Raw genomic sequence first — 27,089 nt, 5'->3', positions numbered from 1 at the left:
AAAATATAATACATGTTCACATAATATAAAACTTGTTGTACCGGGAAGACCCAATCGGTCACGTGGACCAACACGTGCCGTTCCGTCAGATACACACGCGAACTGAACCATACCTAAAACCCTGACGCTAGCATCAGCTCAGCCTACAGCCGAAGGCCGACAGGAATCCGCTAGCAATATTGGCTCGGCTGAATGACGAGCCGAACGGAACCATGATGCATCTCCATATACAGCGTACCGGCTCAGCCAAATGCCGATCACGTAGGATAGCCGATCAAATACCTATCGGCTCGGCCTACAGCCGAAGACGTTCAACACCCCAAGCCCTAACCTGTCGGCTCGGGAAGTGCCGAAGGATAAAGCAAGGATTATAATATTGATCATAGTTAACAAGGATAAGCGCATGATTAAGACGTAATTAGCCAATTAGTGTCGTATTACCTAATTTGGTAAGTGTCAGAAAAGGCCCACCATGTTCAAGCCCATGTCAGGTATTATAAATAGGTCACACGTAACGAGGTACGTCACTGTTCATTCTTTACCCTAGAAAATCGTGCTTGTCCTGACTTGAGCGTCGGAGTGCCTTTTGCAGGTACCTCCCCCCTCTAAAGTACCCACCAGAAGTATCCGTTCGGCCCTTCACTACCTAGAAGACTAAGAGTGTACCCTCAGGCAGGTACATTTTGGCGCCCACCGTGGGGCCGAACCGATAGCTGTGAAGAGACTTTTTGAAGACATTATGGCAAAGACAAGAAGAACTAACCTTGAAGACCACCAGTTCGAAGATGAGCACCCGTCCGGGGCAGACAATGCCGAGATGGTAGAGGAGACAAACTTGACCGACATGGTGCGCGAAATGAAGGAAGACATGGCCGCCATGAAACAGCAACGGGAGAGAGATGCTGCCAAGATGGCTGCGTTGCGAGAGGAGAATGCTGCCCTCAAAAATCAGTACCGGGATCCCACATGGAAACCCTCTGAGACAACCCACACTTAGGGGTCGTTCCACTCACACGGCCATCACACCTCTATCCCTCATACTTCTGTTGCTGCCCCAGCTGTCCATGCTTCGGTCAGCCGGCCGACACAACCGATGCCGGCCGGAGCACACCGACACCCCTTTACCCTAAACATCATGCAGTCTGCACTTCTTAACCATTGGAAGTCGTTGCCCCTAGACAAGTATGATGGTACCACCGACCCAGATGAGCACGTCGATGTGTTCTTAACTCAAGTTACTCTAAGCACTACTGATGACGCTGCCTTGTGCCGAATCTTCCCAACATCATTAAAAGGGCGAGCACTGAGTTGGTTTACTCGGATTCCTGCTAATTCGGTTGACTCGTTCAACACGTTAGCCTCCCAGTTCACCATTCAGTTCGCTACAAGCCGGCCCCACCAGTTGACCTCTTTGGCACTAGTTAGCATCCGTCAGGAGAAAAAGGAGTCCCTTCGGGCGTTCATGAGCCGATTCAACAAAGCGGCGCTTGAAATCCGAGACCTGAACCCTGCTGTAGCTCTGCACCACCTTACCACCGCCTTGAAACCGGGGCCTTTCGCCAACAGAATTTGTAAGAAACCCCCTACTGACATGGATGACTTGCGTCGGCGAGCCGACAAATACATGCAGATGGAAGAATTGGCTGAGTTCTGGAACCAAGCCCGAGCGGAGGTGTCGGCAAAACCTGATAAGCCGGTCGAGACTAATTTCTGGAGTCGTCTAAAAGAGCTGATTCCTCGCGAGAAGCCTCCTCGCGGGCCGAGATACTCACAATATACGCCACTCAATACAAGCAGATCGGCCGTCCTAGAGCAAGCACTTGCCTCAGAAGTGCTAGCAGTCCCAAAACGAGCTTTGACCCCTCCCAGGGCTGATACAACAAAGTCTTGCAGGTACCATCGTAATCGGGGGCATTCCACAGAGGAATGCGCGGCTTTGAAAGACAAAATTGAAGACTTAATCAAGCAGGGGCAACTGCAAGGCTTCATAGACCGTCTGACCCCATCCCGACATGTCGACAGGTCTCGGCGGCATGATCAGTCCGAGCAAAGGAGAACGGGAACACACTCATACAGGGAACGTAGTCGGTCGAGAGATAGGCGAGAGGAAGAGCCTTCGGCGCAACCTCGGCGAGTCATCAACACCATAGCCAGTGGATTCGCTGGCGGGGGCTCATCCTCATCGGCCCAACGGAGACACCTGCGAGCCGTTCGGCACGTGCATGCAGTGGAAACAGCTCGTCACCACCTTCCCACCATCACTTTCATCGAGGCCGACTTCAAAGGCATTGACCCGGACCAAGATGATCCGATGGTAATCAGTGTTGAAATTCACAACTGTATTGTACGTAAAACATTGGTTGATCAGGGTAGTTCAGCCGACATCTTGTATTGGAACACGTTCAAGTAGTTGGGTATTCTAGAATCCGAGCTAGTTCCTTATGATGAACCTCTAGTTGGGTTCTCAGGTGAACGAGTCAAGACAAAGGGATATATCAAGCTGTCAACCCGGTTTGGGTTTGAAGGAGCCGAATATCGTGACATCTCGGTCAAATATGTGGTGGTTCATGCCAGCACATCTTATAATATTCTGCTCGGCCGGCCATCCCTGAATCGACTTGGGGCGGTTGTGTCCACCCCTCATTTAGCCATGAAGTTCCCGGCCGAGTCAGGACGAGTCATTACGGTCAATGCTGATCAGAAGACTGTGTGAGAATGCTACTTTGCCAGCTTGCGATTACCAAGAGTGAAGGACGAGGTGCCTAAGGAGCCGAGAGGCGTTCACTCGGTGTCATAGCAATCGGACATGGACCTCGACCCCCGAATCGATCAAGAAGAGAGGGTAGAACCTATTGAAGATAAGAAATCGATTCAAGTTGGAGCTTCGGACTCCCAGCTTACTTACCTAGGGACCATCCTCTCTGAACAAGAAAAGAGTGCTATCGGACAAGTAATTCTTGACAACAAAGACTTGTTTGCATGGCATCCCTCTGACATGCCTGGCATTGACCCGGATTTCCTTTGCCACAAGCTTTCAATCAGCAAAGAGGAAAAACCGATTGCACAGCGGCGTCGGAAGGCCGGAGAAGAGAGGAAAGCCGCGATCGAAGTTGAAGTATCAAAACTGCTAGATGCTCGGTTCATCCGAGAAGTGCACTATACGACATGGCTGCCAATGTAGTCATGGTAAAGAAGCCGAATGGGAAGTGGCGTATGTGTACCGACTACACCAACTTAAACAAAGCTTGCCCAAAGGACGCCTACCCCCTACCAAATATTGATCGGCTTGTGAATGGGGAATCTGGTCACAAATTTTTGTCGTTTCTGGATGCGTACTCCGGATATAATCAAATCCGTATGCACCCCCAAGACGAAGAGAAAACTGCGTTCATCACCGAAACGGCCAATTACTGCTACCGGGTGATGCCCTTCGGATTGAAAAACGCCGGAGCCACCTATCAACGGCTGATGAAAAAAATTTTCAGTGACCATATTGGCCGAAGTATGGAGGTGTACATCGATGACATGGTGGTAAAGTCAAGTAACGTATCTGCACATGCACAAGACTTGACCAAGGTGTTCCAGGCGCTTCGGCACCACCAAATGAGGCTCAATCCCGAGAAGTGTGTGTTCAGGGTTTCAGGCGGCAAAGTTTTAGGGTTCATGCTGTCCAGCCGAGGCATTGAGGCAAATCCTGACAAATGCCAAGCCATTCTGGATATGAAAAGTCCAGGTACTCTAAAAGAGGTTCAGAAGTTGGCAGGCCGGCTCACCTCACTCTCTCGGTTCCTTCCTTGCCTAGCCGAGATAGCTAAACCTATCCTTCTCTTGCTGAAAAAGACGAAGCGGTTCAAATGGACCTCGGAGTGTGAAGCATCATTCCAACAATTCAAGGAACGTCTTAGTACACCTCCGATCCTTTCTAAACCAGTTGCCAACCTCGACATGATTGTGTATTTAGCTGTCTCCGGCACTTCAATCAGTGCCGTCCTGATTCAAGAGAAGCAAGATGAACAACAACTGGTGTATTTCATCAGTCGGACACTACAGGATGCCGAATGACGCTACCAGTTGATTGAAAAAGTAGCCTTAGGGCTCATCTACACCGCCCGCCGGCTCAGGCAGTACTTATAGAGTCACAAGATAGTTGTCCGAACTGATTGTCCAATTGCAAAAGTCCTAAGAAAACCAGAGATTGCCGGCCGAATGATGGCATGGTCGGTCGAGCTTTCAGAGTTCGACGTATCTTTCGAGCCGAGGGGTCCCATCAAGTCACAACATTTGGCTGATTTCGTTAACGAGCTCACTCCTCCGGGTCGTTTTGAAGATGAGCTGTGGACCATGCATGTTTATGGATCCTCTAATGCCCAAGGCAGTGGCGCTGGCGTAATTCTGGCTAGTCCCTCGGGCATTACCGTAGAACAATCCCTCCGCTTCGGCTTCCGAGCATCCAACAATCAGGCAGAGTACGAAGCCTTGATAGCTGGGATGCGGTTAGCAACCAAGATGGGCGTGAAAAAATTCATATGATGGACCGACTCTAAAATCATGGCCGAACAGGTCAACGATAACTTTCAGGTCAAAGACTCCAATCTGTTGCAATACTACCACCTCTTTCAAAAGCTCAAGGATGACTTCATCGAGGTTCAGATACGACACGTCCTACGAAGCAACAATGAACGAGCTGATCAGTTAGCTCGGCTCGCTAGCAGCCGGAAACCAGGACAATTGCGCACAACCATTCACCTGAAGATTCCTTCCCCGAGTGTGATAACTGAATGTATGACAGCCGGCGCTGAAACGCCGACCTGGATGACCGCCATGCGGAACTTCATTGTCCAAGGGGAACTGCCAACCGACCCGATGGAAGCCAAAAAGACACGAACGCAAGCAGCTCGGTACTCCATAGTAGCCGACGATCTTTACAGGCGAGGATTCTCCACCCCCCTGCTCAAATGCATCGACAACCTACAAGCCGACTATGTGATGCGGGAAATCCATGAAGGTATTTGTGGTTCTCATTCCGGGGGGCGAACTTTGGCGGCTAAAGTCTTGCGAGCCGGTTATTATTGGCCGACTCTGAAGGGGGACTGCACCGAGTTCGTCAAAAAATGCGTTCAATGTCAAAAGCATGGGAATCTCATCCATGCCTCGGCCGTCGAATTGCACAGCATCAGCTCCCCATGGTCGTTTGCTTTATGGGGTATCGACGTACTTGGGCCATTCCCTGTGGCAAAGGGACAAGTTAAGTTTCTTCTCGTTGCGGTGGATTACTTCACAAAATGGATAGAAGCCGAACCGCTCGCCTGCATCTCCGCTGCCAACGTACAGAAGTTCGTTTGAAAAAATCTGGTTACCCGCTTCGGCATCCCGTACGCCATTGTTTCGGACAATGGCCTTCAATTCACCGACAAGAAATTCAACATTTTCCTCGAAAACCTTGGCATTCGGCATCGGTTCACATCAGTCGAGCATCCACAGTCAAATGGGCAAGCCGAAGCAGCCAACAAGGTTATACTCACTAAGCTCATGAAGAGACTCGGCTCGGCCAAAGGAGCATGGGCCGAAGAGTTACCAGAAGTCCTTTGGGCATACCGATGCACGCCGCAATCAACTACCAAAGAGACGCCTTTTCGCCTAACGTACGGCGCGGACGCGATGATCCCGGTTGAAGTGGGAGAACCGTCCTTTAGGCGAAAACATTTCCATGAGGAGTCTAATGGCAGCTCACTCCGAGCTGAACTCGATATTCTCGATGAAGTATGAGAGAAGGCATAGGTAGTGGCCGAAGCATGCAAACAACGCATGACCCGACGCTTTAATTCCAACCTAAAGCCGAGGACATTTCATGAAGGCGATCTCGTATGGAGAGCAACCGGGTCGGCAAGACGCAACCCTTCTGAGGGAAAACTCGCAGCCAATTGGGACGGCCCGTTCCGGATACGGCATGCCCTCCACAATGGGGCTTACAAGTTAGAAGAACTGTCCAGCAAGGTCATCCCTCGGACATGGAACTCTACTCATTTGAAGACCTATTACAGTTAGAATTTAATTCATGAACATCTGAAAATGTATAATGATGCACTCTTTTCCTTGCACCGGTCTTTTTTCCTCTTAAAAAATTGTGAAAAGAGGTTTTGGCCGGCAAGGTTTTTAACGAGGCATCCACTCAATCAATAACAAGACAGTTCAACTATCTATGACTTGTTGTACATTATTGCGATTTTATTTCATAGTCTTCCCTCCCGAGATATCTCTCGGCCAAGGACGTGGCTTTAATTATTTTACAAGTCTTCCCTCCCGAGATGTCTCTCGGCCAAGGACGTGGCTTTAATTATTTTACAAGTCTTCCCTCCCGAGATGTCTCTCGGCCAAGGACGTGGCTTTAATTATTTTACAAGTCTTCCCTCCCGAGATGTCTCTCGACCAAGTACGTGACTTTAATTATTTTACAAGTCTTCCCTCCCGAGATGTCTCTCGGCCAAGGACGTGGCTTTAATTATTTTACAAGTCTTCCCTCCCGAGATGTCTCTCGGCCAAGGACGTGGCTTTAATTATTTTACAAGTCTTCCCTCCCGAGATGTCTCTCGACCAAGTACGTGACTTTAATTATTTTACAAGTCTTCCCTCCCGAGATGTCTCTCGGCCAAGGACGTGGCTTTAATTATTTTACAAGTCTTCCCTCCCGAGATGTCTCTCGGCCAAGGACGTGGCTTTAATTATTTTACAAGTCTTCCCACCCGAGATCTCTCTCGGCCAAGGATACGGCTTCTATCAATTCTTACGAGTTTTCATCACGAAAAAAGTAAATATTACACCAATAGATAACAGCAAGGAAAAACAATTCATTCAACAAGGCACTATCGGCCTGGAACAGTACATTCAAAAAGGGCACTATTGGCCCATCCATACAAAGAACAATAAAACGCTCAAGACCCCACCTCCGATTCCCCCTGAACCAGACCATCTTCAGGCACAGTTTCTTCGTACGCTGTTTCCTCTTCAATCGGCCCAGTCGGTCGCGCCGGAGCTTCCTCATCGGCTTGCTGGTCCGAAGGAATGGAGGACAGATCCACTAACTTACCCTGGAAAAAGTCTTTTGTCATATCCAGGTGAAAGTTAGGGGGGAAGTCGCCAAAGTAGCAGGCCTGCCGAGCCGCCTGAGCAAACCCAGCTTGATGCTGAGACAAGACCTTGTTGCGAGCCTTCTCCCTGTAAGACCCGAAAGCTATTTTCTCGGCCTCCAACTCCTTGCCCAGGACGACAACCTTCTCTGTTTCATTCTTCAAGGCTAGTTCCAGACGTTGGACCTTCAGAGCAAGGTCGTCGATAGTATGCCCCCGGCGGTCAAGCTCGGCCTGGAATTTACCGTTGGCCGTTTGGGCGTCGGTCAGCGCAGCAAGCAATTCTTGCAGGGACTTCTCCTGCTCGGCCAGTTGACGACGAAGCCCATCTGCCTCGCCATTCGGCTCCATCACAATACTTTGAGCCAAGGCCACGGCCCGAACTTGGAACTCACAGAAGAAATTCCATTTCTGAGCCAAACTCATGCGGCTCAAAATTCCTTGACCAGCCTCAGAAGTTAAGTCCTGGCTCAAGAAATCCTGAGCATTAACGTTACCGGCTAAAAAATTTGGCCCAACTAAGCCTTCTAGAGCAGTCGGGTTGGCCAACCATTGGTGCTTGGCTCGACGACTCTCTTCCTTGACCCTTGCGCCATCGGGCCTTCTTTTTTCGGGCTAGGGACGAGACGAACCCCCCTTGCCGCCCTTCCTGGGCTGGGCAATCGGCCCCGCCCCACCACCTTGTGGGGCTGGCTGGTTTCCACTCGCGCGCGCTTTGGCCGTGGTCCTCGTCGTCGGGGCAGTTGCCACATCAGTTTCTGATCAATTGGCAAATGTCCAAGTCGTCATCAAAGTTCGCCATAATACCTGCACATCATTAGTAAAAATCAATGGTAACGCAAGAGTTTAAACAGATAAGAAAGCTACTATACCAATCAGTTCTTCGGCTACGTCGGCCGATTCGAACAATCAGACCAAGGGTCAGCATGGTAAAGGCCGAGGCAGCTTCTCCAGAAAATTTAAACTCGTTCTCTCCTCCGGGGACAGTCGTGATTTAGACATCGTATCGTACTTTCTCGGCTTCCGAGTCCAGTACAGCAAAAAAAGTGAATCCTCTCCATCAAAAAAATATTTGCTCCCTGTTTGCGGCCAAATCATCACCTTCATAAATCCTACCTTAAAATTCTTGTAGGACGTAGTAAAAGGTTGCAACAAGCAATCGTTGTGACGAATCAACGACAACCATTTATCCTTCTTCGTCGGCCGAGAGGAGTAAAAATATAAAAACAAGTGCGGAGTTGGTTCAATGTTAACGGCCAAGCAAAGCTGTCGGAAACCTTGCATAGCCGCCCAAGTGTTTGGGTGAAGTTGACTCGGTGCCACGTTTAGAAGTCGCAGGATACCCATGAAATAATCATCGAACGGCAGCGTCACATTCAAATCCCGAAACATGTAATCGTACACGTAGAAAAATTGATACTTGCTCGACCCTCGGTCCAAGTACACGAAGTCAGGGTTCGGCACTCCGTCACCTCGGCACGGCTGAAAGAAAATAGGAGAAGGATCCTCCTCCTCGGGAAAGGTCAGGAACTTCACAGCCGAGACAAACTGCACAAGCGATTTCTTATTGGTATAACGAGAGTACACGCTGCCCACCTCCCCATGTACCCAAGAGTATCCAGGAGTCGATATAGGAGCAAACTGCCTGGAGGCTCCGGTACCCCGCTCGGACGGTCATCAGAGACTATGGCCGAAGCAGAATTACTCTCACCCTGCGATCGATCGAACCCAGAAACAGACTCACCCGCTCCGTTGGAAGCCGAGGCCGACACGTCATCTCGGACTGTCAGCGCCCGCGACCCATTGTCGGCAGAATCGCCTGTGTCCCCAGAGGAGTCAATATGAACAAGATTTACATTTGCCATGTCAACGTACCTGCAATTAGAGCGTGAGCTTGATCGGTCTGGACAAAAGAACACTTGCACTAACTTCGGCTCAGAGCAAATAATAACTATGTCTTTGGCCCCCCCCCCCCACACGCCTATTTATAGGCATTCCTTGCAAGTATATCAAGAGTCATGGCCCTCTACACACCGTGGGATCACTTAGATCCAACGGTTCACGATGTGAAACCCTTCGCATGCATCTTTAATACCCAACGGTTATAACCCTTGGTATTCCGACAACGGTTACAACTCTTCGTCATCTATTAGCAGTCATAACTCCTCCCACGCGTCATTAATGCCCAACGGTTGCAACCCTTCGTTTCCCATCAACAGTTGTAACCCTTGGCCTTCCCTCAAAAAAGGTAACCACAGAAATACCATATCTACCCTTTACGTCGTTTCACTCATAAAGGCTGGGGGGCTTGTGTACCGGGAAGACCCAATCGGTCACGTGGACCAACACGTGCCGTTCCGTCAGACACCCACGCGAACTGAACCATACCTAAAATCTTGACACTAGCATCGGCTCGGCCTACAGCCGAAGGCCGACAGGAATCCGCTAGCAATATCGGCTTGGCTGAATGACGAGCCGAACGGAACCATGATGCATCTCCATATACAACACCGGCTCAGCCAAATGCCGATCACGTAGGATAGCCGATCAAATACCTATCGGCTCGGCCTACAGCCGAAGACGTTCAGCACCCCGAGCCCTAACCTGTCGGCTCAGGAAGTGCCGAAGGATAAAGCAAGGATTATAATATTGATCATAGTTAACAAGGATAAGCGCATGATTAAGACGTAATTAGCCAATTAGTGTCGTATTACCTAATTTGGTAAGTGTCAGAAAAGCCCACCATGTTCAGGCTCATGTCAGGTATTATAAATAGGTCACACGTAACGAGGTACGTCACTGTTCATTCTTTACCCTAGAAAATCGTGCTTGTCTTGACTTGAGCGTCGGAGTGTCTTTTGCAGGTACCTCCACCCCTCTGAAGTACCCACCAGAAGTATCCGTTCGGCCCTTCACTACCTAGAAGACTAAGAGTGTACCGTCAGGCAGGTACACTTGTTATATTATTATATGATTTCAAAATGATAAATATATCAATTTCTATAATAACTATCTTAAAAGTGATATTAAAAATAATTTTAAATTGATTATCTGTGTATAAATTTTTACATTGGTAATATATTCATGCAAACTAATTAAAAAAGTTTTGATGAAAATTACTAGTAAATGATCGATAAAATTCACATGTATGATATATATATATATATATATATATATTAAATTAAAAAATTATAAATAAAATAAATGAAAGTATATATAATTGATATTTTTGTATATTATTATTAATAAAAATTTATTATATATTTTAAGTATAAATAAATTGTAGAGATAATAATACTTTTAAAATTGAGAGAAAGACAAATATTCTTGATATGATATGTCAATATTTAACTTTTAAATTTGAATTAAATTATTATTGATTAAAACTAGATAATTTTAAAATTACTATATTTATCAATTTGGTCGTATGTCATGTGCCATTAACTTGTACTTCCTTACAATATTGGTATATTTCAAATTTTAAAGAGTTAATTAAGTTATTTACCAAATTGCTTTATTATCGTCACTTTCAAATCTCTATAATGTGTTTTATGTTTCAACTTAAAAAATATATCCATGACCTTCACATGTCATTGAGTCGAACAATATTCAAGTAAAGAAAAACCATACTTATGAGACATTGCCTTAGAAGATTGAAGAGTGAAATGGTCAAGAGAGAAGGAAATTCATCTAGTTAAAATTGTTTAGGGAGGAGAAACCAAAGATAGTGCAACTTGGAAATTGGAGAGTCACATGAAGGACTCCTATCCAAAGTTGTTCACTTTAAAAAAATTTTGAAGATGAAATTTCTTTTTCACTATTTTTTTTTCTTTTCATTTATTGATATATATCTATGAGTTGTGAAGTTACATATGTAATTTAATAAATGATATTCCGTGGAAAAAAATGTGAGGAAATTAAAATGAATTTCTAAAGTTTTGCTTTATGTGCTTTAGAAAAGAAATTAAAGAGGATTTTAATCACTCGATCATTTTTTGTGAAGTAATATGGGCTTTTGTCCCACAAGCTCAAAACGCTCTTAAGAAACATCTTAAGTTAATAAACCTAATCTACTTATCTTTTGCTTGCTTCTTTGGAACTTGTCATAACAGTGACCAAAGAAATGAAGAACGCAGAAGGAATCGCTACCACTTTACTTGCACCTTGTTGTGGAATTGTTTCCTTTTAGGTAAAGGGGTTGATCGAGTAATACGTCTTATTAGATTATTTATGCAGTATTAGAACATTCTGAAATTTCATTCCACATATCATAGAAGATGATTATTTTCATTTGAGTATTTTCTTTCACATGTTGCTTCTTCATGATCAGTCAAAATTATTATATTGAAAACAACATTCTTCTTGTTTTGAACAGTGATTCCTTCACATGGTTGAAACTTTCTTCTTAATTCATTGAGCTTTATGAGTTCATTAACATTTCAGTATACAACCTATGCCATTCTAATTTTTTTTCAGAGCTTTCTTGGTTCAAGCCTGAACACTTTTTGAATAACTGACGATAGTATTGTGATTCACTTCAATTGTTGTATACCGAACCTATGTTTCTGAATACACTTAAATAAACGTTGATGGGCTTTAACTTAGAACTAAAAATGTCAACCACTTGGTTGAGCTGACCAATTTAATCTACAAGAATCAAATCTTATGTTTGGTTGAATTGACTTGGTCTATATATTTTTTTTTGTATTGTCATTTTATGGCCCAACTTAACCTGTTTTGGGTCATCGGGCGAAATTGGCCAAATTAAAAAATATATTTTAAAAAATTAAATATATATTTTTACACTAAAAAAGAAAAAGAAAATTATAACATGATTAGAAGGGTTAGTAATAGGAATAGACTTTCTCTTTATGTTAGATAGAGTTTTCATTGTATTTAAATTATACTCCATACTATAAAAAATATCATCAATATTTATAACTGCAATATTTAAAAATTAAACAAGTTTACTCATTATGTTTATAATTCCCACAATAAATTATAAAGCAACAACAACCTAACATAATTTTTAGTTTAATTCACAAATAATAACAAGGCAAAATTCAATTCATAATTCTTGGTCCATGCAACATAAGCCTTAAAAAATAAAATAACTTACTTAGTATTTGATAAGAGTTAGAACTAGGGGCAACAACAACAACAAGCAATAAAACAACAAATGATAACTTAAATGAGATAGAAAAATATAATAACAAAATAAAAGACTTATTAGATAATAAATATACTTGAATAGTTGAGCAGTAAAAATCACATCATAAAGAGAAAGAAGATTTCTTACAAAGTAATGTCGTACATTATAATTTCCTGCTTTGAGCGATGTTAGTGAGTTGTTATTGCCACCCTATGAACACAAATATGAAGGTGACTGTTGTCTTTTATGACAAACAGAACAAATAACGAGTTACAAGGTCAAACCATCAAGGAAACAATTGAATTATGAGAGTGACGAAACTTTCACAATAACCTTAACTCTAAACGTGTAAGTACAAGTAAATAAAAAAAAAATGAAATATTGTTACTTTTGTAGAATTATTATATTTTATTCTATTATTTTATAATACATTATAAATTTATCTTAATTTAAATTATTTTAATTATTAGTTTAACAGATCAATCTGACTTGAGCCAATCTAACTTGAACCCATCTGACATGTCGAACATAACAAATTAGGTTAAAATAATTTGATTATATTTAAGTCATCCTTTTTAAGGTTTAATCTAACTTTATTTTTGACAACTTCGCTTAAAAGACTTATGAATTCTCTTCCAAATGTTTTGTCATAATTAGAACAGAAAGATTTTAGGCTTAATTGTAAATACTAGCAAGGTTTTAAAAAACATGTTCGATAATCATAATTTTAGTCGCAATGTTGATATTTCTGGAGTAACCACAATCATCAACTATAGTTTTTTTTTTTTTTTTTTTAACAATTTTATGCAACATCAGGTATGTGACGAAACCGCAACCGTAAGAGTACGATCCTAACTTAAAACCTTGAATCCTATATACAATGGCTTTTTGACCAAAGTGAGGTCGTTGACCAACTTATTTACGTAAATGGGGCTCTTTTGAAAGTATTTACGCCTTTGGGGCTTTTTACAACAGTGTCGCTATGGCCCATAGCGACACCCATGCCACGTGGAATTTTTAAACTCCAGAAAAGCCATGAAAGCCATATTGATAATGTCGCTATAACCCATAGCGACACAAAACGGCTTCAATGAAGTCGCTATAGCCTACAGCGCCTCATTTTTAATATTAAAAAAAATATCAAAAAATAAGTAAATAGTTTTTTTAAAAAAAATACGAATTTGTGAAAGTGGCGTTATGGCCTATAGCGACACAGTGTCGCTATAGGCCATAGCGCCACTTTTAATTATTTACTTAATTTATTTTTTCCATTTTTTAATTTATTTTATGAATTTTATATAAATTTATATTTATATATTTATCTTTTCTATATTTTTTTATTAAAAGGAAAAAATATTTAAAAATAAAATGGAATAAAACAGAAATTTAAAAATAAAACTTAAAAAAAGTTAATAATATAAATAAAAATAAAAATAAAGTAAAATAAATAATTTATTGAAATTAAATAAATTTTTATAATAATAAAAATATAAAATTAATATTTTAAATAAATTAATAATATAAAATTTGAAAAGAAAAGAAAAAAAAAAAAAAACATGTCGCTGTGGCCTATAGCAAATTTTCGGCGCTGTAGGCCATAGCGACTCTTGAGGTGCCACCATTTTACGCTTGATTGTTGGAGTCATATACACCATGCTTTTCATTTATTCAGACATAGATTACCAAATGCATTCCACAACCAGCTTTCTCCTTTTCATTTGAAATTCATACACAATCATTTTAAATAATTAAAAAACATTTCTGATTTGTAGTATTTCTAAAACATGTAGTATTTCTGATTCGTATACGTAAAAAAACATTCATTAAATAATTAAAATACATTAGTTAATAATTTAAAAAAAAACAAATAAATTAGAGGCGCTATGGCCTATAGCGACACTGTGTCGCTATAGCCCACAACGCCACTTAAAAAAATAAATATATTATTTAATTCGTCATAAAATAATAAAGGAAAAAAATATATATACACAAAACTAATTACAGAAAAATTAACTTTACAATTACAAATTATTATTTAACTGCTAATATAAAATAAACAAATTGTAAAATAAATTAAGTTAATAATTTAAAAAAAAAAATTAAATAGTGTCGCTGTGGCCTATAGCGACACTGTGTCGCTATAGGCCATGTCGCTATAGGCCATAGCGCCACTTAAAAAAAATACATTATTTAATTTCGTCATAAAATAATAAAGGAAAAAAATATATATACACAAAACTAATTACAGAAAAATTAACTTTACAATTACAAATTATTATTTAACTGCTAATATAAAATAAATAAATTGTAAAATAAATTAAGTTCATAATTAAAAAAAAATAAATAAATAAATAGTGTCGCTGTGGCCTATAGCGACACAGTGTCGCTATAGGCCATAACGCCACTTGCAAAAATAATTATATATATTTAAAAATTATGTTTTTAAATAAATATTTTTTATTTTTATAAATATATAATAAGTAAACTCAGTTGATTATTTTAAACTTAGATTTAAATTTTTTTACTTTTTTTTGTTTTTTTTCTTAAATGGTGTCGCTATGGGCTACACCATTTTTATTTGTGTTGCCTCAGCCCATAACGACACTGGTATGGCTCATTCGAGCCCACCCCACACCAAAAAAAAAAAAGCCACGTGGCAATGGTGTCGCTATGGACCATAGCGACACCGTTGTAAACAGCCCCAAAAGCGTAAATAGTTTCTAAAGAGCCCCATTTACGTAAATAAATTTCCATACAGCCTTACTTTGGTCAAAAAGCCATATACAATGCATGGAAGTTTATTATGGTTGATAAGTGACCTCAACTTTAGACGGATGAAAGGGTAGTGGAAGTCATCTCCAAGTTTCACGAGCTTATGGATAGGACCGATACAACTATATAACATTAATCAACACTGTACCTGTCTGGAGGATACACCAAATCTTCTCGTACTCTGAAGGCCGAACGAGTGGTCCGATCCAATGCGAGTGAGGGGTTGGTACCTGCAAAAGGCACTCCAACGCTCAAGTCAGGACAAGCACCAATATCGAGGGTAATTAATGAACAGTCACGTTACCTTTTGACTTGAGCTATTTATACTGACATTTATGGGCTTTGGACCCCATGGGCCCTGCAACGTATTTACCGTATTAGGTAATACACCTTAATCAACTAATTAACTCCTAATCATGGATTAAGGGCCATGAGTGATGATGGGCCGATCCAGGTGGCCGAACGCCACTCGGTCACCTGGTTTTGCCTTTTGGCAGCCGACCGGGTGGTGGCCGAACGCCCTTACCCGTACACTGCCCCCCAGCCTTGAAGAGAGACGTGACTTTCTTTAAGGGTAAACTGAAGATGGCGGTTAGGGTAAGGTGAAGGGTCATGTATTTAATAACCGTTAGATATGGAAGATCTAACGGTTACAACTTTTCGATACTTTAAATTTTCGCGCCTTTTTTCATTCCTATAAATAGGTTAAACGGTAGGGCCATTCATACACTTTATCATAATCCGAGTTGAGTTATTCCGAGACCTCAGAAGCCGATCCGATTATCCTTCGTTTAGAAAAATTGGTAAGTTCTTGTAACCATGGTTGATACTTCTTCTAGTTCTTCGGCTAGCAGCTCTTGGTCCTCTTCTTCCGAGGGGTTCTCGTCCAGTATATCAAGTCCTAGGTTATCTCAATCTCCCATGCATGCCGAAAGGTCAGGTGAAGGCAGTGCCGCGACCGACGAAGCTTCTACTAGTGGCAGTGAAGAGGTTCAAGAGAAAAGAACACGAGTGTCTAACCGTCAACGATATGGTCCATCTGATGTGCCTGGATATGAATGGGTAAACGGGGAAGTGACTTCATATTATTCGCGCTATCAAGACACCAAAATGATCACAAATCTCCTTGATTACACCAACTGTTTAAATTTTGATACTAAAGAGAATCCCTACCCGATTGGGATTCGGTCATGCCGAAACAATGCTTTTGCTAATCCTGATTTAGTTTGTCTTGATCAAAGTGATGGCAAAATGCCATCATTCTATATGTATGATTGTCTCCTCCGAGATCTCAAGGTTAAGTTGCCGTTTGACGAGTTCACGATGGGAGTGCTACAAGTGTTGAATGTAGCTCCTACTCAATTGCACCCGAACAGCTGGGCACAACTACAGGGCTTCAAGCACTTATGTAAATGTCTTCATATTAAGCCTTCCCCTCTTCTCTTTCTGTATTTCTACTCGTCTCGGCCAACGATTTTAGCAAAGTGGCATTCCCTAAGCCGAATAGGGGATCGGCTTTTATTAGATAGTTTCACTTCATCGTATAAGAATTTCAAAACTGGATTTTTCCGAGTGACCATACGGCCGAATGGGCAACGTTTCTTCTTTGATGGTAATGGGCAAAGTTTATTTCCGTTATACTGGACTCGTACCCCTCGGCCCTATGACGTGGTACCGAAGAAGATGCTGACAGCTGAAGAACGAACAGATTTGAAATTATTAATGCGCCTCCCTCGGCGATTGCCGACTAGGTCATTAATCAATTTAATTGTATCGCCCCGTTGGTGGACCGACCTGATAGGTATGCTATTCGTCCTATTTTTTTCTAACAATTTAAATCCTATTGATGTTTACTTAACTCATCGTGCAGGAATCATGGTCAAAAGTGGTGCTGCTGACCTAGACATTCGTAGCTTGCTTGCCGCAAGGGTGAAGCAAGCTCGGCGATCCGGGGAAATAGGTACTTCAACTGTTGCTTCCTCTCCCCGACCCAATACGGACGACCGGTTGCCTCCTCATCCCGAACGCAAGAAGAAGAAAAAGGAAAAAGAGCCCAACCGAGAGCGCGTAAAGAGAAAAGGTTCTGACGATCAACCAGAAGCGTCCAAGAAGGCGAAGTCATTGCCTGAGTCCTCTCCAAACCGAACCATCATTGTGGTGCCTCCTCCACTGATGTCTCGTGCGTTTCTAAGCGAGGATACTCCCTCCGAGTCAGTGATTCGGTCTGATCTTGTCTCTCCATTCGGGCAAGAATTTTTATCATCCTTGGATGGGAGAACAAAGTGGAGACTTTTTTGTGAGGTGCAAGCACGCTCTTTGGCTCTGGCCCATCACCTTGCTATGGAACCTCTTGGCGAGGTTCAGTCTTTGAGACAAAATTTAGAGGAGGCTGAAAAGACTGCAGCCGATGCAATTTCAGTCAATGAAGAGGTGACTGCCAAGAATAGGGATCTCGTTGCCGAGTTGGATGCTGTTCGGCGTGATAATGATACCCTTCGTCTGGAACTTCAAAAAATAACCAATGAAGGGCGTCACCGACTGGAGGAGGCTGAGACTGCATATGACACCCTCAAAAAGCAAGCTCAAGAAAAGATCGTTGCTCAACATGAGGCTGGGTTCAAGCAGGCCGTTCGTCAGGCTAAGCATTTCGGTCAATTTGAAGAGGGCTTTGAATTTGATATGACTAAGGATTTCTATCAAGGGTCCTTGATATCTTATGCCGATCTGCCTGAAGGAGCTGAACTGGATGATGATCCTGCCCCCCAAGCTGAAGATGATGTGGAGACCTCCGAGGAAAACACACTGGATGAGGGACACCATGATCCTACCAACGATACCGAGGGAAACCCCGATACCGTTACGGGAGATGAATCCGTCCGGACGCCGGAAGAGTAGTTAATTATACTTGTAATCAAAATGCCTTTTTGTTGTAGTTTGGAGGCCGATAGAGCTTTCTTATCTGAATGAAATCGTTTTTCTTAAGCAATCTGTTTTGACTTGCTGTCCATTAATGATTAGTTAAATAAAAATCATCATTCTTGAATCCTGATAAAGAGCCGAATGGATTAACCACTTGTATGCATATATCTAGGACCGAATGGGTAACCATTTGAACGCCTGAATAAAAGCTGAACAAGCTGGTTTCACCTTTCAGTTAAATAAAACCAAAGATAGGAAATAAACCCGAATTGGTAGCTGTCTTTTGGGTAAAACTAAATCAACTTTGACAAGTCCGAAAGGACCTGCTTCGGTTGGTAGCTTTCTTTTGGGTAAAACCGAATCAACTTCCTTCGGCTAGTGCTTGTACGTTTTATGTAAGACCGAAAGAACACGTACTGGTTTGTAGATCTTGAATAACACCGAATGGGTTGCCTCGGCTTGTTCATCGTTTTTATATAAAACCGAACGGACATGCATCGGTTTGTAACTCTTTTGTGGATAAAACCGAATGGGTTGTCTCGGCTTGTACGTCTGTTTTATGTAAAACCGAAGGAACACGCCTCGGTTTCTAGAACATTTGTGAATAAAACCGAATGAATTGCCTCGGCTTGTACTTCTGTTTTATGTAAAATCGAACGAACAAGCCTCGGTTTCTAGAACTTTTATTAATAAAACCGAATGAATTGCTTCGGCTTGTATATCTGTGATGGAAGCATATTTATTAAGGCACATCCTTGGCCGAGTTGAACAACTCGGGAGGGAAGCCTGTTGCGAGATTTTTTGAGGCACATCCTTGGCCGAGTTGAACAACTCGGGAGGGAAGCCTGTTGCGAGATTTTTTGAGGCACATCCTTGGCCGAGTTGAATAACTCGGGAGGGAAGCCTGTTGCGAGATTTTTTGAGGCACATCCTTGGCCGAGTTGAACAACTCGGGAGGGAAGCCTGTTGCGAGATTTTTTGAGGCACATCATTGGCCGAGTTGAACAACTCGGGAGGGAAGCCTGTTGCGAGATTTTTTGAGGCACATCCTTGGCCGAGTTGAATAACTCGGGAGGGAAGCCTGTTGCGAGATTTTTTGAGGCACATCCTTGGCCGAGTTGAACAACTCGGGAGGGAAGCCTGTTGCGAGATTTTTTGAGGCACATCCTTGGCCGAGTTGAACAACTCGGGAGGGAAGCCTGTTGCGAGATTTTTTGAGGCACATCCTTGGCCGAGTTGAACAACTCGGGAGGGAAGCCTGTTGCGAGATTTTTTGAGGCACATCCTTGGCCTAGTTGAACAACTCGGGAGGGAAGCCTGTTGCGAGATTTTTTGAGGCACATCCTTGGCCGAGTTGAACAACTCGGGAGGGAAGCCTGTTGCGAGATTTTTTGAGGCACATCATTGGCCGAGTTGAACAACTCGGGAGGGAAGCCTGTTGCGAGATTTTTTGAGGCACATCCTTGGCCGAGTTGAATAACTCGGGAGGGAAGCCTGTTGCGAGATTTTTTGAGGCACATCCTTGGCCGAGTTGAACAACTCGGGAGGGAAGCCTGTTGCGAGATTTTTTGAGGCACATCCTTGGCCTAGTTGAACAACTCGGGAGGGAAGCCTGTTGCGAGATTTTTTGAGGCACATCCTTGGCCGAGTTGAACAACTCGGGAGGGAAGCCTGTTGCGTTGATTAAGTAACAGAATCGAAAATTGGGCTGTAAGAATGGAAGAACTGCATAGATTTTTATTAACAGGTGCCTCGTTAAAAACCTTATCGGCCAAAACCCCTTTTCACTTTTTTACAAGGGGAGAAAAGACCGAATAAGGAAAAGAGTACACCATCTATGTATACAAGGTCTGATTTACAACAAATATTAACTATAATATGTCTTCAGATGGGATGCATTCCAAGTTCGCGGAATGACCTTGCCTGAAAGCTCTTCCAATTTATATGCACCGTTCTCCAAGCTATGCCGAATCCGAAATGGGCCATCCCAATTAGCAGCCAACTTTCCTTCTCTCGGATTACGCCTCGCCGATCCTTGTGCTCTCCATACTAGATCACCTTCTTTAAAACTTCTTCTGATAAGATTGGAATTAAATCTGCGAGTCATCCTTTGCTTGCAAGCCTCAGCCGTGATTTCTGCTTTGAGACGAACCTCGTCCGCCATATCCACTTCAGCTTGGAGAGACATATCATTGGTATTTTCATCAAAATGCATTCTCCGAAAAGAAGGTTCTCCAACCTCCACAGGTATCATAGCTTCGGTTCCATATGTCAGCCGAAAGGGTGTTTCTTTAGTCGTGGATTGGGGCGTGCACCGGTAAGCCCATAGAACTTCCAACAATTCCTCCGCCCAAGCTCCTTTAGCGTCTCCCAACCGTCTCTTCAGTTCGCCAAGTATGACTTTGTTTGCTGCTTCGGCTTGCCCATTGGCTTGTGGATGTTCAACAGAGGTAAATCTGTGCTTGATACCGAGATCTTGTATGAACCGATTGAGTTTCTGATCGGTGAACTGCAGACCATTATCGGTAACAAGTGCATATGGAATGCCGAAGCGAGTAATGATGTTTTTCCATAAAAATTTTTGGACATTGGAAGCTGTGATACTTGCAAGCGGCTCGGCTTCAACCCATTTTGTGAAGTAATCCACAGCTACCAGTAGAAACTTGCACTGTCCTTTGGCTATCGGGAAGGGGCCTAGAATGTCCATACCCCACATCGCGAATGGCCACGGCGAACTTATGCCGTGCAGTTCTTCGGCCGAAGCGTGGATAAGGTTACCATGTCGCTGACATGACACACAATGCTTCACAAAGTTTACACAGTCGTCCTTGAGAGTAGGCCAGTAGTATCCGGCTCGTAGCACTTTCGTTGCTAAAGTCCGTCCCCCCGAATGAAAACCACATATCCCTTCATGCATTTCTCTCAAAATGTAGCTAGCTTGTGCCTCATCAACACATTTCAACAATGGAGTCGAGAATCCTCTCCTATACAAATCTCCTCCAACAATAACATATCTAGCGGCCTGCGTTCGGAGCTTTTTAGCCGCTGTTGGGTCCGATGGTAGTGTGCCCTGCTCAAGATAATCCAATATCTCGGTGATCCACGTACGAACGGACCGCTCCACTGCCAAACATTCGGCGGCTACCACACTTGGCGATTCGAGGTCCAAGTGAAGTGTGGTTCGTAGTTGTCCAGGCTTTCTGGTGCTGCTTGCCAACCGAGCCAATTGGTCCGCTCTCGTATTGTGTTCCCTTGGTGTGTGTTTTACTTGAACTTCTTCAAACGTATCGCGCATTTTTTGGAATAAATGATAATATTTCAACAAGTTTGCATCTTTTACCTGAAAATTATCATTCACTTGTTCGGCTACGACCTTTGAATCGGTCCAGCACTCCAGCCGGTTGACACCAATTTCTTGCGCGAGTCTTAAGCCAGCCAATAACGCTTCATACTCGGCCTGATTATTTGAAGCTTTGAACGCAAACCGTAAGGACTGTTCTATGATTAATCCTGTTGGTCCCTCCAAAATTATACCTGCCCCACTCCCTTGATTGTTTGAGGAACCATCCACGTGTATCGTCCATACAGTATTAACAAAATATCCTTTCGGTTGCAATTCATCAACGAAGTCCACCAAGCATTGGGACCGGATGGGTCCCCTAGGTTGAAAACAAATATCAAACTCCGATAACTCAATTGACCAAGCCATCATCCTTCCTGCTAACTCGGGTTTGCGTAACACTTTGGCTATCGGGCAATCAGTTCGAACAATAATCTGATGACTCTGAAAATATTGCCGAAGGCGCCGAGCAGTGTGAACAAGCCCGAGTGCCACTTTTTCCAAGAGCTGGTACCTTGTTTCGGCTTCCTGTAACATACGACTGATGAAATAAATGGGCTGTTGTCCCTCTTTTTCTTGAATTAAAACCGTACTTATTGTGTCATTCGAAACACACAAGTAGACCACAATTGGTACTGCCGGATCGGGCTTAGAAAGGATAGGTGGAGAACCAAGACGTTCTTTTAAAGTCTGAAAAGACTTCTCACATTCGGCAGACCATTCAAACTTGTTCGCTTTTCTCAGTAATTTTACCATAGGTTTGGTTACTTCAGCCAAACACGGGAGGAATCTTGACAACGCTGTAAGCCGACCTGCTAACTGCTGAACTTGCTTAAGATTCTTAGGGCTGATCATTTTGACGATTGCCATACACTTATCGGGATTAGCTTCAATCCCCCTAACCGAAAGCATGAAGCCAAGGAATTTTCCTCCTGATACTCCAAACACACACTTCTCCGGATTAAGCCTCATATCATACTTGCGCAACTGTTTGAATATTTCAGAAAGATCCATTGCATGCTGATCAACATTTCTGGATTTTACCACCATATCATCCACATATACCTCCATGTTCTTGCCTATCTGATGTTGAAAAACTTTATTCATTAACCTTTGGTACGTTGCTCCAGCGTTTTTCAACCCAAACGGCATTACCCGATAGCAGTAATTAGCCGAATCGGTAATGAAGGCCGTCTTTTCCTCATCCCGAGCATGCATGGGAATTTGATTGTATCCCGAATAAGCATCCAGGAATGTCAACATTTCGTGTCCCGAGGCTCCATCGACTAATCGATCTATGTTTGGAAGTGGATAGGCATCCTTAGGGCATGCCTTGTTGAGGCTTGTATAATCTGTGCACATTCTCCACTTTCCATTTGACTTTTTTACCATGACCACATTAGCCAACCAAGTGGTGTAATGAACCTCTCGAATGAATCCGGCATCAAGCAATTTGGCAACCTCTGTTTCAACTGCCAGCTTTCTTTCGGTCCCCATTTTTCTCTTGCGCTGTGCGATTGGTTTTGCTTCGGCACAGACTGAAAGCTTATGACACATGACTTTTGAATCCACTCCTGGCATATCGGAGGGTGTCCATGCGAAGAGATCTCTGTTCTTCTTTATAACCTGACATAAGGCCGAGTGGTCATCTTCAGAGATTTCGGCACCGATGTACGTGACCTGCTCGGGACGTGAGCCTATCTGGAACGGCACTTTAGACTCAATTGGTTCCACCCTTTCTTCATTATTCATTCTTGGATCAAGATCCAACACAGCCTCCTCAACTAGTGCCGAAACGTTCACAGCATGAATTTTGTTGGATTTGGATTTTCTTTCCTCCCTCGGCTCAACACGCAAACTAGCGTAATAACATTCCCTAGCAGCCTTTTGATCGGCGTGAATTGTAATGATATTTCCTCTGTCTGACGGGAACTTCATTGCCAAATGTGGCGTTGAAACAATAGCTCCTAATGCATTTAGGGATGGTCTACCGAGTAGGATATTATACGAGGTATTAGCTTCAACGACAATGTACTTTACTTGGATCTCTCTGCTCTCCTTTTCGTCGAAACAAAACCTTGTAAAAAGTTTTATGTATCCCTTGGTGCTGACTCTCTCTCCTGCAAAGCCAACCAACGGATCGTCATAAGGAAGCAACTCTTTTTCCGAGATACCCAACTGTTGGAATGTGCTCCAATATAGTATGTCCGCCGAACTGCCCTGATCAATCAGTGTTTTCTTGACAATGCAGTTGTGAATCTCAACACTAATGACCATCGGATCGTCTTGTTCTGGGTCAATACCCTTGAAGTCTGCATCTGTGAAGGTTATTGTTGGTAATCGCCGAGACGACTGTTGGTGAACAGCGTTGACCGACCGGATAGCTTGGAGATGTCTCTTTTGGGCCGAAGAAGTTGTGCCCCCACCTGCAAAGCCACCAGCAATGGTATTGATAATCCTTCGATGCGAGGGTGCCGAATCATCTTTTCTTTCACGTGACCTGCTTCTCTCGCGCCGACCTCTATCAGAGGTTTTATCAGAACGGTCTTGCCTGTGCCGATCCTGATACCTGGGTTGGTATGAACGATTTTGAGACGAACCAGACCGGTCCACAAAATTGTGCAGTTTCCCTTGCTTAATCAGGTCTTCGATCTTGTCTTTGAGGGCCGCGCATTCATCAGTTGAATGTCCCCGATTCCTATGATACCGACAAGATTTGCTAGTATCTGCTCTTGGCGGAGTAGATGCTCTCTTCGGGATCGTTAACACTTCAGATGCCAAAGCCTGTTCGAGGACCGCCGCGCGATTGGCATTAAGGGGAGTATACTGAGTATACTTCGGTCCACGAATAGGCCTCTCCCGAAGGGATATTTCTTTGCCTCGCCCCCTGTATGATGGTTCAACTGGTTTCTCGGATTTAGTGGACTGCTCGACTCGGGCCTGATTTCTAAATTCTGCCAACTCCTCCATCTGCATGTACTTATCTGCCCTCCTACGTAAGTCATTCATGTCCGAAGGAGGCTTTTTACAAATGCTGTTGACGAATGGGCCTGGTTTTAAAGCCGTTGTGAGATGATGCAGCGCCACGGCTGGGTTGAGATCTCTGATCTCCAAAGTAGCCTTGTTAAACCGATCCATAAACGCCCGAAGAGACTCTTTTTTATCCTGCCTAAGACTAACCAAAGATAAAGATGTTAGACTGTGAGGGCGACTTGTCGCAAATTGGATAGTGAACTGGGATGATAATGTATTAAAGGAATCGATTGAGTTAGGTGGGAGACGAGTGAACCAGCTGAGAGCTCTGCCTTTGAGGGACGTAGGAAAAATCCGACACAATGCAGCGTCATCGGTCGTACTCAGAGTTACCTGTGTCAGAAAAACATCTAAATGTTCATCAGGATCAGTGGTACCATCATACTTGTCAATAGGTAAAGCCTTCCAGTTGTCCATCAGGGGGAGTTGCATAATGGAGGGAGTAAACGGATGTCGGTGTGATCCGATAGTGGTTACATCTGCAGGACGAACTACAGTAGGTAAGGCCGAAGGGAATCTCTCAGGGGCTACTGCTGAAGCGTGGGGGACCGATGTATGGACCGCATGAGATTGGTATGACCCCTGAGTTTGTGTGTTGGTGGCATGGGTAGGCTTCCAAGAAGTATCCTGACTTCTCAGCGCTTCATTCTCAGCCCTCAAGGCTGAAAGCTCCCTTGCATCTTTTTCTCTTTGTTGTTTCATCAATTCCATTTCTTGCTTGAGTAGTCGTACTGTTTCGGTGAGATCTGTTTCATCCACCATCTCCACATGTTCTTCAGTAGGGCGGTCTTGCGTGTTCGTTCTCCTAGTTATCGGCATCGTTCTTCTTAGCAAACTTTCAACCACTTTCGTTCGGCCCCACGGTGGGCGCCAAAATGTACCTGTCTGGAGGATACACCAAATCTTCTCGTACTCTGAAGGCCGAACGAGTGGTCCGATCCAATGCGAGTGAGGGGTTGGTACCTGCAAAAGGCACTCCAACGCTCAAGTCAGGACAAGCACCAATATCGAGGGTAATTAATGAACAGTCACGTTACCTTTTGACTTGAGCTATTTATACTGACATTTATGGGCTTTGGACCCCATGGGCCCTGCAACGTATTTACCGTATTAGGTAATACACCTTAATCAACTAATTAACTCCTAATCATGGATTAAGGGCCATGAGTGATGATGGGCCGATCCAGGTGGCCGAACGCCACTCGGTCACCTGGTTTTGCTTTTTGGCAGCCGACCGGGTGGTGGTCGAACGCCCTTACCCGTACAAACACTAAATACGAAAGGCTACTAAGAATGTATGGGTTACCAAATAGTTGATACAAAGCAAGGTTACCAAATACAAGAGATAATTGGAGTCAATACAAAGCAAGTTGGATCACTATGTTTTTGGAGATATTTTTTGAAGAAAACGGGGGATTTTTCTAGGTTTTGGTCACCAATGGCGCACAAGAAGTGAAAGACGACAAAATATATAATGATGAGATTGAATGAGAAATTTAAGAAATTTAAAATTATTAGAATTTGAATTATTTTGATTTTAATTTTTTTTATCATTTTTTTAAAATTTCTTATTTTAATAAGTCAATTCAATTTTTTTAAATAATTTTAAATTCTTAATTTTGATAAGATAATTTAATTTTTATCATGGATAAAATTAAATTTAAATTTAATTATACAAAATTATATATTAACTAATTTTTAAATATTTAATATCTTTAAAAAATAATATTAGATAATATTTAATAATTTGAAAAATAATTTTGAATATTTTATAATTAGTATTTTTTATGTTGACATTGAAAAAGAGAAGATGGAAGTAGAAAAAGAGAAAGAGAATTGTTTTTTTTTCAAATTTTTACTTTTTTAAAAAAATTTGAAATTATACTATTTTAAAGAATTTTACAAATATTTAAATTTTAAATTATTTTTAAATTTTTATCTAAATAAAACATTTTATACCAAGACATTTAAAATTCTTTAAAAAAATTAATTTTTTTTAATTTAAATTTTCTATCTAAACATATTCTAAAAGAATAACTTTGTTCAAAACATTTTTGCCTATTCACCAACAAAGGGAACAAATTTACCATTGCAAAATAATTCTTCATATAAGCTCTTGATAACATGGATGCACGTGAAAAGGTACGTAGGATATATAAGATCTTAGGTGGCATTTAATGTGTGAAATCTATGTTAATAATAATGTTAACTAATTAAAGTCCAAGTTTTGACTAACATGACCAACACAAAAGGTGTGTTTGTTTTGTTGTCATGTTCTGTTGAACAAAAAAAGCTATGTGAAATAGTTTTTTTTAAGGAAACTTTAAAATGTGTTTTCTAAAAACAAATACATGCTAAAATTAGTATAATGATTTTTCTTTTAGTTCTATAAATTCAAGAAGTAACTAGATAATGCTACTCAGTAACTAGAGAGAGACAGAGATAGATTTTTTCTTAGAACTTGAGGGGGCCTTGGCCCCTTTGCCATTTTGCTTCTTATAAATTTGATATGAATCAAGACAGTTTTTTAATCCTAAGATACTTTTTTTTTTCTATCTTTTATCATACGGTTTTAATTTGACGTAGATAATTTGACAAAGAAAGAAAGAAACCCGATTTTTTTTTTTTTTTGTAATATTTTAAAAAATCTCTCTCTCTCTCTCTAATTAATTATAGAAATAATGATATTTAAGTGTCCTAATTTTATCTGTAATAAAATATTTTATTCTCTTTTATAATTTTTATTGTT

General features: G+C 42.3%; 2 protein-coding genes across 2 annotated transcripts; one reads left to right on the top strand and one right to left on the bottom strand.

Moving 5' to 3' along the window:
* The first annotated feature begins 1,093 nt into the window (after positions 1–1,093).
* LOC109788408 (uncharacterized) lies at positions 1,094–2,713 on the top strand. The gene is made up of 2 exons (XM_083074369.1): positions 1,094–2,369; positions 2,424–2,713. Exons 1-2 carry the CDS (start codon positions 1,094–1,096, stop codon positions 2,711–2,713), a joined length of 1,566 nt encoding a protein of 521 aa, XP_082930495.1.
* A 17,121-nt stretch (positions 2,714–19,834) lies between these two features.
* Positions 19,835–25,159, bottom strand: LOC145957937 (uncharacterized). Its single transcript, XM_083074368.1, has one exon. The coding sequence runs from the start codon at positions 25,157–25,159 to the stop codon at positions 19,835–19,837; it is 5,325 nt and encodes a 1,774-aa protein (XP_082930494.1).
* Between the last annotated feature and the right edge of the window lie 1,930 nt (positions 25,160–27,089).

The sequence above is a fragment of the Cajanus cajan genome, chromosome 5, assembly GCF_000230855.2.
Source record: "Cajanus cajan strain Asha chromosome 5, NIPB_CcT2T_4, whole genome shotgun sequence".
NCBI classification, from domain to species: domain Eukaryota; kingdom Viridiplantae; phylum Streptophyta; class Magnoliopsida; order Fabales; family Fabaceae; genus Cajanus; species Cajanus cajan.
The sequence above is the reverse complement of the archived record's forward strand: the minus strand, read 5'-3'. Positions and strand labels throughout refer to the sequence as shown.